The 14,129-nt window shown below is 43.1% G+C and overlaps 1 protein-coding gene across 2 annotated transcripts; it reads left to right on the top strand.

Annotated features, from left to right (window-relative positions):
* Positions 1–680: 680 nt before the first annotated feature.
* Positions 681–11,317, top strand: phf19 (PHD finger protein 19). 2 transcript variants are annotated; one of them, XM_026344089.1, is made up of 14 exons: positions 681–860; positions 3,414–3,597; positions 3,705–3,786; positions 4,151–4,264; positions 4,745–4,842; positions 5,479–5,627; positions 5,721–5,816; positions 5,981–6,170; positions 6,431–6,498; positions 6,853–6,999; positions 7,082–7,142; positions 7,223–7,308; positions 7,395–7,481; positions 8,429–11,317. In XM_026344089.1, exons 2-14 carry the CDS (start codon positions 3,415–3,417, stop codon positions 8,745–8,747), a joined length of 1,680 nt encoding a protein of 559 aa, XP_026199874.1. In that variant the 5' UTR covers positions 681–860; position 3,414; the 3' UTR covers positions 8,748–11,317. The 2 variants fall into 2 exon arrangements, with proteins under 2 accessions (XP_026199874.1, XP_026199873.1); XM_026344088.1 differs by having other exon boundaries at positions 7,392–7,481.
* Positions 11,318–14,129: the final 2,812 nt, after the last annotated feature.

Here is a 14,129-nt window from a genome sequence, read left to right as displayed (position 1 = left end):
ATTAAAAATGAAACCATCTTAAATCTAATAAAGCTCCAGGAGTTTGTGAATAGATCTCTGGTAATAAACCACTAGCTTTGAGATATGCCAAAGAGGCTTTTAAAAATTAAAAAAAAGGATTTGAAAAGCACAGAATAGTTTCTTTTCTTGTTAGAAACAATTGTCTACTGCTGTTTGTTAACAGTAGTAGACTGTATCTCAGTATCAATTTTATAGAAACAATGATAAATATATTGGATCTAAAATTTAGAGGACAAAATTAGAAAACTAAATAAATAATCATAGTATAGTGTTAGAGTTTCTGTGTTTAGTGTTAATGTTTATCAGTGTCCAACACTGATACATAATACCAGTGTTAATAAAGACTTTATGTTACTGGGCGGTGGTGTTATAATGATTTGGTTTCCTTGTAGATCACTCAGCCAACAAAGTTGGTTGTAGACAATGCAGTTTTGTATCATCATGAAAATAATGTTTGGACGCATGAATTATATTTACATAGTTTTTAATATATTGTCATTTGGTCCAGAACTCCTTTGTTTGTTTGTCATGAAGTGCATCAGGGAGAGGTTCAAAGACTAAATCAGTCAAAAAGTGAATGGACCTCTGAACGGGTGGAGCACTTCCTGTCGTGACGTGATGACGGTGATGACGATGACGCTTATGTAAATGACGAAAACCTCCTCCTCTGATTCGCGGGAAAAGTGAAAAAATGGCGACGGTGGAAGTTTGAAGTTTAGCGCCACGAAACAGAAACGGAGACAGAGACAGCGCGGACACGGAGAAACCAGCTGTCGGTCTGCGTTTCACAGGACCCGGAGGACCGGGGAACGGGTGGGAGTCACACCGGAGACGAGGAGGTAACGTTCGGCCAGATCGATGTTTTAACCCGCTTCTGCAAAGTTAAACCAGACAGTTTAGTTTAAGCCGAGTCTCCGCAGGGTCCAACACTGATGTCGGTGTGAACACGTCCAGTGTCCGGGAAAGTGTTCACGGTATATTCACGGTAGTTTATCTGGTTTAGCTGGTGTTACCGGACATTTACCGGGCAGCTGCTAAATGTACGTTAACGTTAGATAACGGTGACAGACCGAGTGTCAGTGACAGGTTAATTAGCCATTTATCAGGTTCAACCCGGGCTTATATCTGATTATTACCGATAGTAATCTGTCGTTATGACCGGGTCAGTGTGTGGGTGGGTAGTTAACGGTGGTTAGTTAACGGTGGTTAGTTAACGGTAGTTAACGGTAGTTAACGGTGGGTGGTTAACGGTGGGTAGTTAACGGTAGTTAACGGTGGTTAGTTAACGGTAGTTAACGGTGGGTGGTTAACGGTGGTTAGTTAACGGTAGTTAACGGTGGTTAGTTAACGGTAGTTAACGGTGGGTAGTTAACGGTGGGTAGTTAACGGTAGTTAACGGTGGTTAGTTAACGGTGGTTAACGGTGGTTAGTTAACGGTAGTTAACGGTGGGTAGTTAACGGTAGTTAACGGTGGTTAGTTAACGGTAGTTAACGGTGGGTAGTTAACGGTGGTTAGTCTGTGGTTAGATGGTTAACGGTTTGTGATCAGAGGAGGCTCTGCGCATGCTCCGACATGTCAAAATCCCCCTGAGGGTTCAGGAATGAATCACAGCCGTGATCTGTCTGATGCACTACCTGTCTGTCGTCTAGCTGATGACCTGTCTGTCCAAGTACTGCCTGTCAAACTAACAGCTTGACTACCTGTCTGTCGTCTAGCTGATGACCTGTCTGTCCAAGTACTGCCTGTCAAACTAACAGCTTGACTACCTGTCTGTCGTCTAGCTGATGACCTGTCTGTCCAAGTACTGCCTGTCAAACTAACAGCTTGACTACCTGTCTGTCGTCTAGCTGATGACCTGTCTGTCCAAGTACTGCCTGTCAAACTAACAGCTTGACTACCTGTCTGTCGTCTAGCTGATGACCTGTCTGTCCAAGTACTGCCTGTCAAACTAACAGCTTGACTACCTGTCTGTCGTCTAGCTGATGACCTGTCTGTCCAAGTACTGCCTGTCAAACTAACAGCTTGACTACCTGTCTGTCGTCTAGCTGATGACCTGTCTGTCCAAGTACTGCCTGTCAAACTAACAGCTTGACTACCTGTCTGTCGTCTAGCTGATGACCTGTCTGTCCAAGTACTGCCTGTCAAACTAACAGCTTGACTACCTGTCTGTCGTCTAGCTGATGACCTGTCTGTCCAAGTACTGCCTGTCAAACTAACAGCTTGACTACCTGTCTGTCGTCTAGCTGATGACCTGTCTGTCCAAGTACTGCCTGTCAAACTAACAGCTTGACTACCTGTCTGTCGTCTAGCTGATGACCTGTCTGTCCAAGTACTGCCTGTCAAACTAACAGCTTGACTACCTGTCTGTCGTCTAGCTGATGACCTGTCTGTCCAAGTACTGCCTGTCAAACTAACAGCTTGACTACCTGTCTGTCGTCTAGCTGATGACCTGTCTGTCCAAGTACTGCCTGTCAAACTAACAGCTTGACTACCTGTCTGTCGTCTAGCTGATGACCTGTCTGTCCAAGTACTGCCTGTCAAACTAACAGCTTGACTACCTGTCTGTCGTCTAGCTGATGACCTGTCTGTCCAAGTACTGCCTGTCAAACTAACAGCTTGACTACCTGTCTGTCGTCTAGCTGATGACCTGTCTGTCCAAGTACTGCCTGTCAAACTAACAGCTTGACTACCTGTCTGTCGTCTAGCTGATGACCTGTCTGTCCAAGTACTGCCTGTCAAACTAACAGCTTGACTACCTGTCTGTCGTCTAGCTGATGACCTGTCTGTCCAAGTACTGCCTGTCAAACTAACAGCTTGACTACCTGTCTGTCGTCTAGCTGATGACCTGTCTGTCCAAGTACTGCCTGTCAAACTAACAGCTTGACTACCTGTCTGTCGTCTAGCTGATGACCTGTCTGTCCAAGTACTGCCTGTCAAACTAACAGCTTGACTACCTGTCTGTCGTCTAGCTGATGACCTGTCTGTCCAAGTACTGCCTGTCAAACTAACAGCTTGACTACCTGTCTGTCGTCTAGCTGATGACCTGTCTGTCCAAGTACTGCCTGTCAAACTAACAGCTTGACTACCTGTCTGTCGTCTAGCTGATGACCTGTCTGTCCAAGTACTGCCTGTCAAACTAACAGCTTGACTACCTGTCTGTCGTCTAGCTGATGACCTGTCTGTCCAAGTACTGCCTGTCAAACTAACAGCTTGACTACCTGTCTGTCGTCGAGCTGATGACCTGTCTGTCCAAGTACTGCCTGTCAAACTAACAGCTTGACTAGCTGTCTGTCTGACAGCCTGTCTCACTCACTCACTCACTCACTGTCTGTCTGACTACATGTCTCACTGACAGCCTGTGTATGTAACTGATTACCTGTCTGTGTTCCAGGATGTTTGAGGACCTGATTGAAGCCTTTGGGGGTCTGGAGCCTCAGGCGTCTCCAGGGGGCACAGCATGCCGGAGGGGGCAGTGTCTGGAGGACAACGAAGTGCTGGAGTCCAGTCTGAGTGTTGGGCAGTTCGTCCTGTGTCACTGGTCAGATGGACTCTACTACCTGGGCAAGATACAGAGGGTAACACACACACACACACACACACACACACACACACGCTGTGGTTGGTGTAAATGTCTGTGCTCTGGTTGGTGGATGTAAATATCTGTACTCTGATTGGTGGACAGGTGAGCCCCCCCAGGCAGAGCTGCTTCGTCACATTTGAAGACAACTCCAAGTTCTGGGTCCTCTGGAAGGACATACAACACGGTGAGAGACAGACAGGTGAAGAGTGAAAGAGACAGACCGGTGTTAAGAGAGAGACAGGCAGAGAGAAGTGTTTGAAGGCAGACTGAAATGAGTGCTGAGCAGTAAATTCAGATTTCAGTTAATCATCGCCACATCACTTATCACTGTTTGAGTCACACAACTGTAATTTTCATATCTCTAAAACCTGGTGCAGTGCATTGTGGGATTGTTGGTGGAAGCTTTGAGTGAACTAGCCGAGTATTGACAGTATTTCAGGTGCACTACATAGTAAAAAGTGGAGATTTTTTTAGACACAGCGTGAGTTCTTGTTTTGTGTGCGTTTGCTCTCCTGTCAGTCATAATGCTTTTTCCAATCACATTGTAGCTGGAGTGCCAGGGGAGGAGCCACGCTGCTCTGTGTGCCGCGGAGCTGAACCAAACTGTGACGGCCAATCAAACCAAAGCAACCAGATCCTCATCTGTGGGAAGTGTGGCATTGGTGAGTGAGACAGGAAGGTGATGAGACAGAGGGACAGGTGGTGATACCTTAATGTTTGGAGTTGCACACCCACCTTAGAAAAGAGCTAGTGCTACTTTAACCACAGGACGTCTTGATAATGATGCAAATTTTTACACTAATTGACACGTACACTGCAACGAAGCATAACCGGAGACTTGGCAGCTGGACTTCCATCATGTTAGATCGTAACAATTCATTACTTATTTTATCAGTCTGAGGATAGTTGACACTTGTCTCGAAAGACAGGAACGCCTGCTACAAGCTGAGGTTTCCCATTTTTTTTATCACTACAAGTATTAGTTTCTACTGTTTTTACATAAACCAACATGTGAAGGAATCTCTCTCTCTCTCTCTCTCTGCCTGTCTCTCTCTCTCTCTCTCTCTCTCTCTCTCTCTCTCTCTCTCTCTCTCTCTCTCTCTCTGCCTGTCTCTCTCTCTCTCTCTCTGCCTGTCTTTCAGGGTTCCACCAGCAGTGTCATGTCCCCCCTGTAGAGGGCAGCAGCAGTGGTCTCAGTCCGTGGTTCTGCAGACGATGTGTTTTTGCTCTGGCTGTCAGGGTAACTGCATCAAACCCTTGACTTGACTGACTTTAATGTGTATTTGTATATTTAAATTTCCATCATAAGTCAATGAGAAGATTTGTATTCATGATACATCTATCGGCCAAACACATTACAGAACAAACTGTAACTCACACAATGAGGCTAAAATGAGGAAAAGTGGTGACACTGCCAAAAACGGCCTTAATCTGGTTCATCTTGTATGTTTGGGGCTGTTAAAAGTAGGTTTTAGGACTTTTAAAGAACACTGAGCAATGTGCTACACACATCACAAACTAGGGGTATGCGATATGATATTAGATCATTCTGCTGTGCGTCGAACTTCACAGACATGTTTTTAAAGATGTGTCTGCCGAGCTGTTACCAGGATTTTCTCTAGTGATTTGGCAGACGCTTTTATCCAAAGCAACTTACAAGGTACAAAACAAGGGCAGGGTAAGTGTAAGAAGGTCTAACCTGAGGACCCCTTATGGACGTAGACCACAGCTGAGATTCAAACCCCGGTCTTCCGCATAGAGAGTGGTGATCTTACCACTACACTATGCAACCGCAACATCCTGTACAACACCTGACCCCATCTACCTCTCAGGTAAACACCTGTCTAACTTCCTGTCTTCCATTTCTCCCCTTTAGAAAGGAGGCGCTCTTAAGAAAGGCCCTATTGCCAAAGCTCTGTCAGCCATGAAACTGGTCTTACCATATGAGCTGGACTCTCTGGACTGGGACTCTCAGCATCGGACAAATCAGCAACAGTGTTACTGTTACTGTGGAGGCCCTGGAGAGTAAGACAGACCAGTTACTCTTGCACATTATGACATCACCTAGGTGTGCAGTGTTACCTGATTGACCTGTGTGTATGTGACCTTTGTGTGCAGGTGGTACCTGAAGATGCTGCAGTGTTTCAGGTGTCAACAGTGGTTCCATGAGGCCTGTACGCAGTGTCTGCAGGAGTCCATGATGTTTGGAGACAGGTACACGTTGTACACATACTTTACTTCTCCTCTGCTCCTTTTTACCCCTACTGGAGTACTAATGTTCTTCTCTGTGCCACTGTTTACTCTGCACTGTGTCTGCAGGAGTTCACAGTGTTTGGAGACAGGTACCCTTGCTTTACTCCTTCTCTGCTTCTCCTCAGGTTCTACCTGTTCCTGTGCTCCGTCTGTAATAAAGGATCTGAGTATGTTCGGCGTCTCAGTCTCAGGTGGGTTGATCTGGTTCACCTGGTCCTCTACAATCTGTCCGTCAGCAGCAAGAAAAAATACTTTGAGCTGGATGAGATCTTGGCCTTCGTCTCCTCAAACTGGGACCATCTGCAGCTTGGGAAGGTACCAGAACTGGACCAGACTAAGCTAGGTTTTAGCAAATTGGACATTCACAAAAATGTGAATTTTTTAGTTTTAGCAGGTAGCACTTCTGTGAAATGTGGTCAGTTTTCAGGTTTTAAACTAAAAATAAAAACAAAAGTCACAAGTAGACACTTACCTGCAATATTCCTCAGCCAAACCAGACCAGGCAAAACCAGTCTAAAGTTTCCGTCAGTAGAATGAAACCTGTTCTCACTTGAACCTGTTGGTTTGTTGTGCAGTTGTCTAATACTCCTCCAGCTGAAAGGGGGCAGCACCTGCTAGAAGCTCTCAACAAATACAAGAGCAAGTAAGACACACACACACACACACACACACACACACACACACACACACACTGCCTAGTATATCTCCTCTCAGTTGTCAGTGTGTGTTTAAAAGCTTTGATTTTATCTAGTCTATTTTGTTTATGAAATGTTTTTATGCACCATCACATGTTTGCTGCCAGTGCAGTTAATGTCTGGTATTATTTCTGGCATTATTATTAATGCCAAGAATTAATCAGAAATCTGCAGCACATGAAGCTGTGTCCAGAAATACTGACTTGATACATGATGGGATGTGATAAATGGTTGTTGGTGATTAAAACTAAACCCAGCTCCACTCTTTGGCTCTGATAGTTTATTGTGCTTTCTCGGTTCAGGTTTCTTTGTGGGAAAGAGATAAAGAAGAGAAAGTGCATCTTTCGTCTGAGGACCAGAGTTCCCCCCAACCCCCCCTCCAAGCTTTTTCCTGAGCGTGCCCAGAACGATGGGGGACGGGGCCGTATTAAGGGCGTGGTCAGAAACAGGTAGGTGACACTTTGACTAACAGGTGCAGCGAAAGGGGCGTATCAGTGGGCATATGATTAACATGAAGCTGTTTGTGTTCAGTGCCGTAGCAGAAAGGAAGAAGAGGAAGTCCAAGTGGCTTCTAGAAGATGCAATACCCAATGTAAGACACTTCTCTTTGTACTTTCTTAAACAAACCGGCTGATCTACCAGACACCAATTGCTGCTTTACTCTGTTTGTAGAACGAGTTGTCCTGCAGTTGGACCTCCAACCATCACATGGCCAACATCTTCGACTTCACCCTGGATGAGCTGCAGAGTCTCAAGAGGTCAGACACAAATCGGTCAGCAGTAATCACCAATAAGTAATAATCAGCACGTTACCACCCCTGACACTCCTCATCCTCCTCAGCAGCTCCAGTAGAACTGTCAGTATTGACCAGGACTCCACTGATGTATCCACCTCAGGTTCTGCTACTACCAGTGCCTCCTACCACTTCAGGTAACCACTGGTAACTTGTTTACTACGGTTAACTCACCATCTCCATAACTGACTGAGGTATTCAGTTAAAATCATTCATGGAAATCTGATCAGACTCAGCAGAATTAACACCAGGTCCAGACCACATAGTACCTGCAGCAGATCATAGTCAGAAATTCTTGTTGGTTGGTTTTAACTGGGGATGAAACAGTAGCCGATTTCACGGTAATATATATAAGTATTATCATTTCACATTTTAATTATCATAAAAACTATGGTCAATTATTGCACTTTTAATAAAAATCCCCTGCTGAGTTGTTGAAAACACTATTAATATTATATTTTATTATTATATTTTATTTAAATACCTTCATTGTGTTTTAAAACAATGGTCTAATTTCCAACTTGTACAGGCAGATTATGTGAGTGTGACCTCTCTATTCGCTCAAAAGATTTGCAATAACATGATAATACTGATCATTTTGATCATCGTGATATTCACATCTCATAGCATTTTATCTCTAATTCTGACCAGTTACAGCTCAGGATGTCTTGAGTGGACCCAACTGCTGAGATGGTTTTATGAGATAAAACCATCTGTTGTTTCATCTGATGTCCTTGTTTGTATGTGCTCTGAAAATATGTAAAGTCCAAATATCAACGTTCCTAGTACTGTCAACAGAGCAATGTGAAGGTGAAACATTTCTGCATGTTTCCCTTAAATGAACAGATTAGCAGGTGACACTATAACAGTCTCTGCCACTTTTTATCTTTGCTGTGGCATCTTAATGTTGATCAGGTTTTGAACAGTCTCCTAATATATTATATCCATTTATATTTTGCAGCACAGTTTTCAGAGTCCTCCCACATGGAGACCGCTTTCTTCCTGCTAAGAAGCTGTTTGACGTTTAGAGTCGACCTTGAAGCACAATTTATGGTTTCTGACATTTTGTACTTGTCGTTTCCAGGAAGAGGGTGGGAAGCAGGAAGAGGAAGTTGCCGACCAACAGCTACAGCCAGTGGGCCAGTCGCAGCGAGGTGGGGGAGGAAGTGGGAGGCGAGGAGCTCTCTGGGATTCTGGAGAACCAGAAAGCTACAAAACACCTGTCATCAGACTCCTCCCACTTCCTGTCGGACTCCTCCCACCTGCACTCCTCCATCTCCTCATATTTTGGAGTGGCGGGAAGATTGACCAATGGGGAGCGATACCAGGTGTTGGCTCGTCGCATCACTCCTCAGGGGACAGTCCAATACCTGCTGGAGTGGGAAGGAACCACTCCTTATTAGCAGGGTTTAGATTTTTCTGTGAAGCTTTGGTTCCTCTTCCTCCACTCCTTACTAACATCGGGCTGCCGATTGGTCCATACCATCTCACCTGACCAACACCTGGCAGCTTGATGTTTGTCATGTCACCAGTTTTAATGTTTTTAAACAGTAACAGTTACTTTTATATTTTATTTTACTGTTCACAAACACAAAGCTGAAATTGTAACGAAGATATTAAAGGGAGAGTTCAGGATTTGGGTACGTGACAAAAGGTCTTGGTCCTTTTTGCTGTTTCTGCTCTTCAATGTTGTTTTCACCCAAAAATCTGACTGCACTGTAGGAAGTGGGCTGTGTTTTGTGTCACAGGTTTTTACAACAAGAACACAAACACTAGACTCTAAGAATTCATACCTTCAAATAAGGTTGAGTCAAAGTTTTATCAAATTATTCTAAAAGAAATTATCAATAATTTCCATGTTAAGAATGAAATTGAGAACTAACAGCAAAACATATTCCACTGTCATAGCTCCCAAAGCACTGCTGTTCTGTCAAACAGACTGAACTTTGTCTAGACTGTTACTTCGACACACACCAACGGACCAACTGGAACGTTTTGCTCTGTGTGTGTTTTAGTTCCAGGTGAAATCATTCACAGCTATTGTGCAGAGCAGAAACAGTTCTAACAACCAAGACTCATCATGACACAGCTTAGAAAATCCTGAACCATTCCTTTAACTTTTAATCAGTGTCCAAACCACTTACCTGTAAACCTAAGGCACCTGGTTTGGAGGAATCAGGGATCAAAGTGGATCCTTAAAACCAGTATTTAGTGTAAATGCAGCCAAAGATGTGCACACTGTAGTTTTACGACTAGTCATCAGGTGTGTATATGTTCACTCTGACCATAGATGGACTTTCTCTCTTTGTACTGTCAAACCAAACATTCTTCCTTTGAGCTGTTAAACAGTCTGAGGCTCCTGTAGTTAACTGTAGCGCCCCCCAGCTGTCAAACAGCGCACTGCCCCACCTGTCCTCTCCTGTCCCAGTGAGTTAGTTCATGTAAGCACTTACTTTAAAGCAACTTACGTTCTCTTCTGTAACAGTCTCAGGCTGATGTGTCGAAGAGGAGACCAGAGTGTTGGTGTATGTTCACACGTGAGGTTCTACTGAGGTCTGAGTTTTTGTGTCTGAACAGCAGCATTTTGAATCTGAACCTGTTGATTTGTGTAGTTTACCTGGTCTGAGGTCAGGTACGCTCATCTGGGATTTCCACATTTTATTTATTCATTTGATCGTTCACTTTCATTTTCAGGGAACTAATTTAATAATTGTCGTAAAAAAAAATTAAGCTGTCAAAATGTAGGGATGGAAAGTAACTAAGTACATTTACTATACCGGTAAATGTACTATACTAGTATAATTTCAAGGAATTTCTACTTTACGGCTTCCATTTCCTACTACTTCATACTTCAACTTAACTATATTTCAGAAGCCATTATTGTAATTTTACTCCATTACAGCAGATTTATTTATTAACTACAGAATCTGATCAATAAAACTAAACAGAATATAATCATCAGTACATTAAGAAATTCACGCAGTAATACTTTTGTAGCTGCAATATACAACGAACTGACCGTCAAGAGAAACCTTAAATAAAAATAAAACTTAATCTCCTAAAGTTTTATTTATTTTTGCTTTGTCAGAAATAAAAAATTATTTTACTTCTTCTGTCCTCAGTTACTGATGTCAGCCTCTAGTGGAACTGACAACTCAGAGTTGCAATGTGGTTTGATTTGCACGTTAAAAGCTCATATTTTTAAATGTCTCACTTGTAAAGTAACGACTGCTGTCAGACAAAAGTAGTGGAGTAAAAAGTTCATTTTACAGAAGCTTAAAATGCAAACAGCCAAATTTGATATGAGTGCAGTAGTTGTGTAATGTACTTTGATACTTTCCACCACCAAGAGGACGAGGATAAAGTCTTTAACTCAAACTAATGGGACAAGATCAACGTCCTGTCTCATTATTGAACCTGCTGAATCGATCTTGAATCTGAGAAACAAAAACTACAAACCCCAGTGCAGCCGGCGGTCCGGTTCTGTTTGTACCTTAAGAGTATTGACCCAGTTTGTTCTTGCACTATCAGTAACTATGCAAACATCAACCTCACTCGGCCAATTATAACCAATCAGCCTCTGATCAGTGATTCCTGCATTAAAACATAAAATATTTACATATTCTACAGAGGAGATTAGCTTGAAGCTAACTAAACCAATTGGTTTGAATGAGGAATGCTAACAGTGCTAATGATGCTAACAGTCTCTGAGACATTAAACTGTCACTCTGTCACTTTAAACCTCGCTGCCAACCACGCTCCCTTCCCATCGACCAGTTGACGGTTGTTTTGATCATGTGACTGTTTGCCTTTTCTCTGTTCAGCTGACCAATCAGCTGCCAGCTTTCTGTGGAATAAAAAATACTGATGTTTGACCTTTGACCTGTATGTGTGTGTAGCTGTCTCTGTGAGGAGTTCTACTGACGACTGACGACCTGACATAAAATTTAACCGTACAGTAAAAATCACAGTAAATAAACGTTGGACATCTGAAGAGAGACCTGTGTGTGTGCGCCGCAGTGAGAGTGCGACAGGTGATAATCTGTTAAGACCATTAAGGTTTTAAACGACGTGGAAAACAACAAAACGTGAAGAGTCAGTCGGACAGTTCAGGTGTGTCTGTCGTCCTGAGGGTCCCTGCAAACGGACAGGTGTTCAGACAGACGGGTTAAAGTGTCCCACACTGACTGACAGCTGTCGAGACATACTGCAGCTTCTCCACACACCTGTGTGTAAGTCTACCTGTCTCATCTATCTTACCTGTGTCTCAGTCTACCTCTGCTAACCTGTCTGTACATGTATCCTGCTCATCTGTTCTTTTGTTGTCCTGTCTGTCTTTATCTACCCGTCTCTATGTCTCTCTCTGTTCACCTTTTTACCTTTTTGTCACCTGTCTTCTCTACCATCCAGAGAAAAACAGGTAGATTACCCAGAATGCAGTTCTTTGCTCTGTAGAGGATCCTGTTGTCATGGAGGAACTGGTGAAACATCTATCCAGGTGTCAATACCTGGGCTGGATGAATGTGATTGGTGAGTTTAAGACTGACTCGTTGAGTTCTGATGATGATAGGTGTGTTTTCATCCTGTCTGTGGTTTTTAAGCTACACACTGATGCACTGTGGGGATGATGATGATGTACAAGTGGAAATCAAATCCACTATCCGTTCCAAGATCAGGTTTATTTATCAAGATCATGGTTACTGTTGCCTGGTGCTAGTTAAAAAAAATACCCTCTGCCCCCCTGTGGCCAAAAATATGAAGTGCAAAGTACAACTAACCTGGATTAGTTACCAAGATAACAAATACTAATAGGTATCAAGAAAACAAACTCCTACAACTGTTTAATTTCTGCTTAAGCTTTAAAATGTAAGTTTTATCAAACCCACTGGATGTAACAGATTGTCTTAACAGAGATTCAGTTCTAACTAAACCAGCAGGAAACCTAATCTCCTGACACATGTCAACATGTCTGCTCTGAAACCGCATGTGTGCAGAATAAATGGAGAACAGTATATAGAAGATCACTAATTGTATATAGACATTACCTTGTCACTAATTCAATATGTTGTCATGATGGTGTCACAGAGCTGAAGCGAGCCTCCATCCACTGGCTGTCTTGTGGCCGCAAGGTGGAGCCTGACATCTGGAGTAAAATGTTCTGCATCCTATCAGATACACAGCTACTGATGCTCGACGACCTGGAGGTAAAAAAATAAAACTCAACAGCTGTTTGTTCTGCAGCAGTTTCAGACACCAACAGTGAGTTAAAACCAAGAGGCTATCGTCTCTACACAGACAAAAGAAACTCACTGTTTATTGTATGATCTTTGGATTCAGCAGGTTAATCAGACAGATCTCAATTTGTGGAAAAACTACTTTTTTGGGAAAATTGGTCAGTTTAGTGCTGAAACTTCTGGTTCTTCAGGCGCTCCCTACTAGTCCTGACTCCAAAGTCTATGACATATGTGGGGACAAGAACAGTCGTGAAGGTGAGGTCAGGAGGTAAAGCTGCAGCTATGTCAGAGTGAAGCGTCAGAGGAGACGTTGGTGCTGAAACGGCGGCTTGTTGAATCAAGTCTGTGCTGCAGAACAATTAAGTTTCTCCATTTTCACATTTGGTTGTTGTTGTTTTGTGAATAATTCTTCTTTTCTTTTCTTTCCCAGGTCCATCCCCTCCTTCTGGCAGAGAGGGCGGAGGCTTACACCGTCTGGCTGCTGAGATACACTCTCCATGTGACCTCAGCACCTCCTCGCCCCGCCCACAAAGGTAAGACGAGACGGGTTTAAAAAAGCTGCAGTAGAAGAAGAAGAAAAGAGAGACAGACAGACAGACAGACAGTTTAACCACAGACAGGTAGACAGAAAGATGGTGGACGTGGAGTTTGATGCGGAGTTCGAAGACGTGAAGGGTAAGAAATAAAAATGATTTATTTTCATTTAATGCTCTGTTTGTCTGACCGCAGCAGGGATTAGGTCGTCTGGTTAATCTTGATGACATGTCATAACGATAATCTCATAATCTTTCTGAGGCCGGTTACCGTGGCAACAGGACTGCTGTCTGCTTGTCTGGTCATGAGTTAACTTTAGCCAAACTAACCAAAACTAATCAGTTTAGTAAAGTTAATGATGATGCATCAGCTGTTAATACACAGGTAAGGGTCAAAGGTCACAGTGATCTGCTGTGTCTCTGCTTTATAAAATGAATTATTGTAATAACTGTAATAATTGAAAGGAAGTTTATGTTTAGAGGAGAGAGAGAGGGACTGGCTGACTGCCACCAGTTTTAACTCAGAAAGGCCTGTAAAGGCAAAGGGTCATCACAAAATGACAAAATAGAAAAGGCAGAATATGACAAGTGGATTAAAAAGGCACGCCACAGGACGTTTGTTGCATTCACCACCTTTCTGTCTCCACATATTTCCTGTCGGCCTCTCTCACTGTCAAAGTCTGAAATAAAGGCTAAAGTTGCTGAAAATACTGCAGGCCAGGAACAGTCAGTGTGGAGAGGGAGAGGGACGGTACGATGATGCTGAACAAACTGATGTAACTTCAAACTGCAAATGAAAAATAGAAAATGTGTCGTAAAAACATAAACTACAGATGTAAAACCAGGAGTGTTTCTATCAGAAGGGTGACGACAAACTGTCAGATTAAATGTTGAATTACAGCAGGAATATGCATCAAAACAAGTTGGGCCAGAGACGCCAAGAGCTCACTGAGCAAAAATACTATATACATTGAAATATATCAAATAATGAATCTAATGTATAATATATTGCATTATA

Source organism: Anabas testudineus, chromosome 9, assembly GCF_900324465.2.
Source record: "Anabas testudineus chromosome 9, fAnaTes1.2, whole genome shotgun sequence".
NCBI lineage: Eukaryota > Metazoa > Chordata > Actinopteri > Anabantiformes > Anabantidae > Anabas > Anabas testudineus.
The sequence above is the reverse complement of the archived record's forward strand: the minus strand, read 5'-3'. Positions and strand labels throughout refer to the sequence as shown.

Bases quoted from the DNA above. Each gene is read 5' to 3' on its own strand.
- phf19 (XM_026344088.1), top strand. From the start codon at position 3,415: ATGTTTGAGGACCTGATTGAAGCCTTTGGGGGTCTGGAGCCTCAGGCG. The intron at 4,265-4,744 runs GTGAGTGAGACA...CCTGTCTTTCAG, and splicing joins CTGTGGGAAGTGTGGCATTG to GGTTCCACCAGCAGTGTCAT. The intron at 5,628-5,720 runs GTAAGACAGACC...CTTTGTGTGCAG, and splicing joins TACTGTGGAGGCCCTGGAGA to GTGGTACCTGAAGATGCTGC.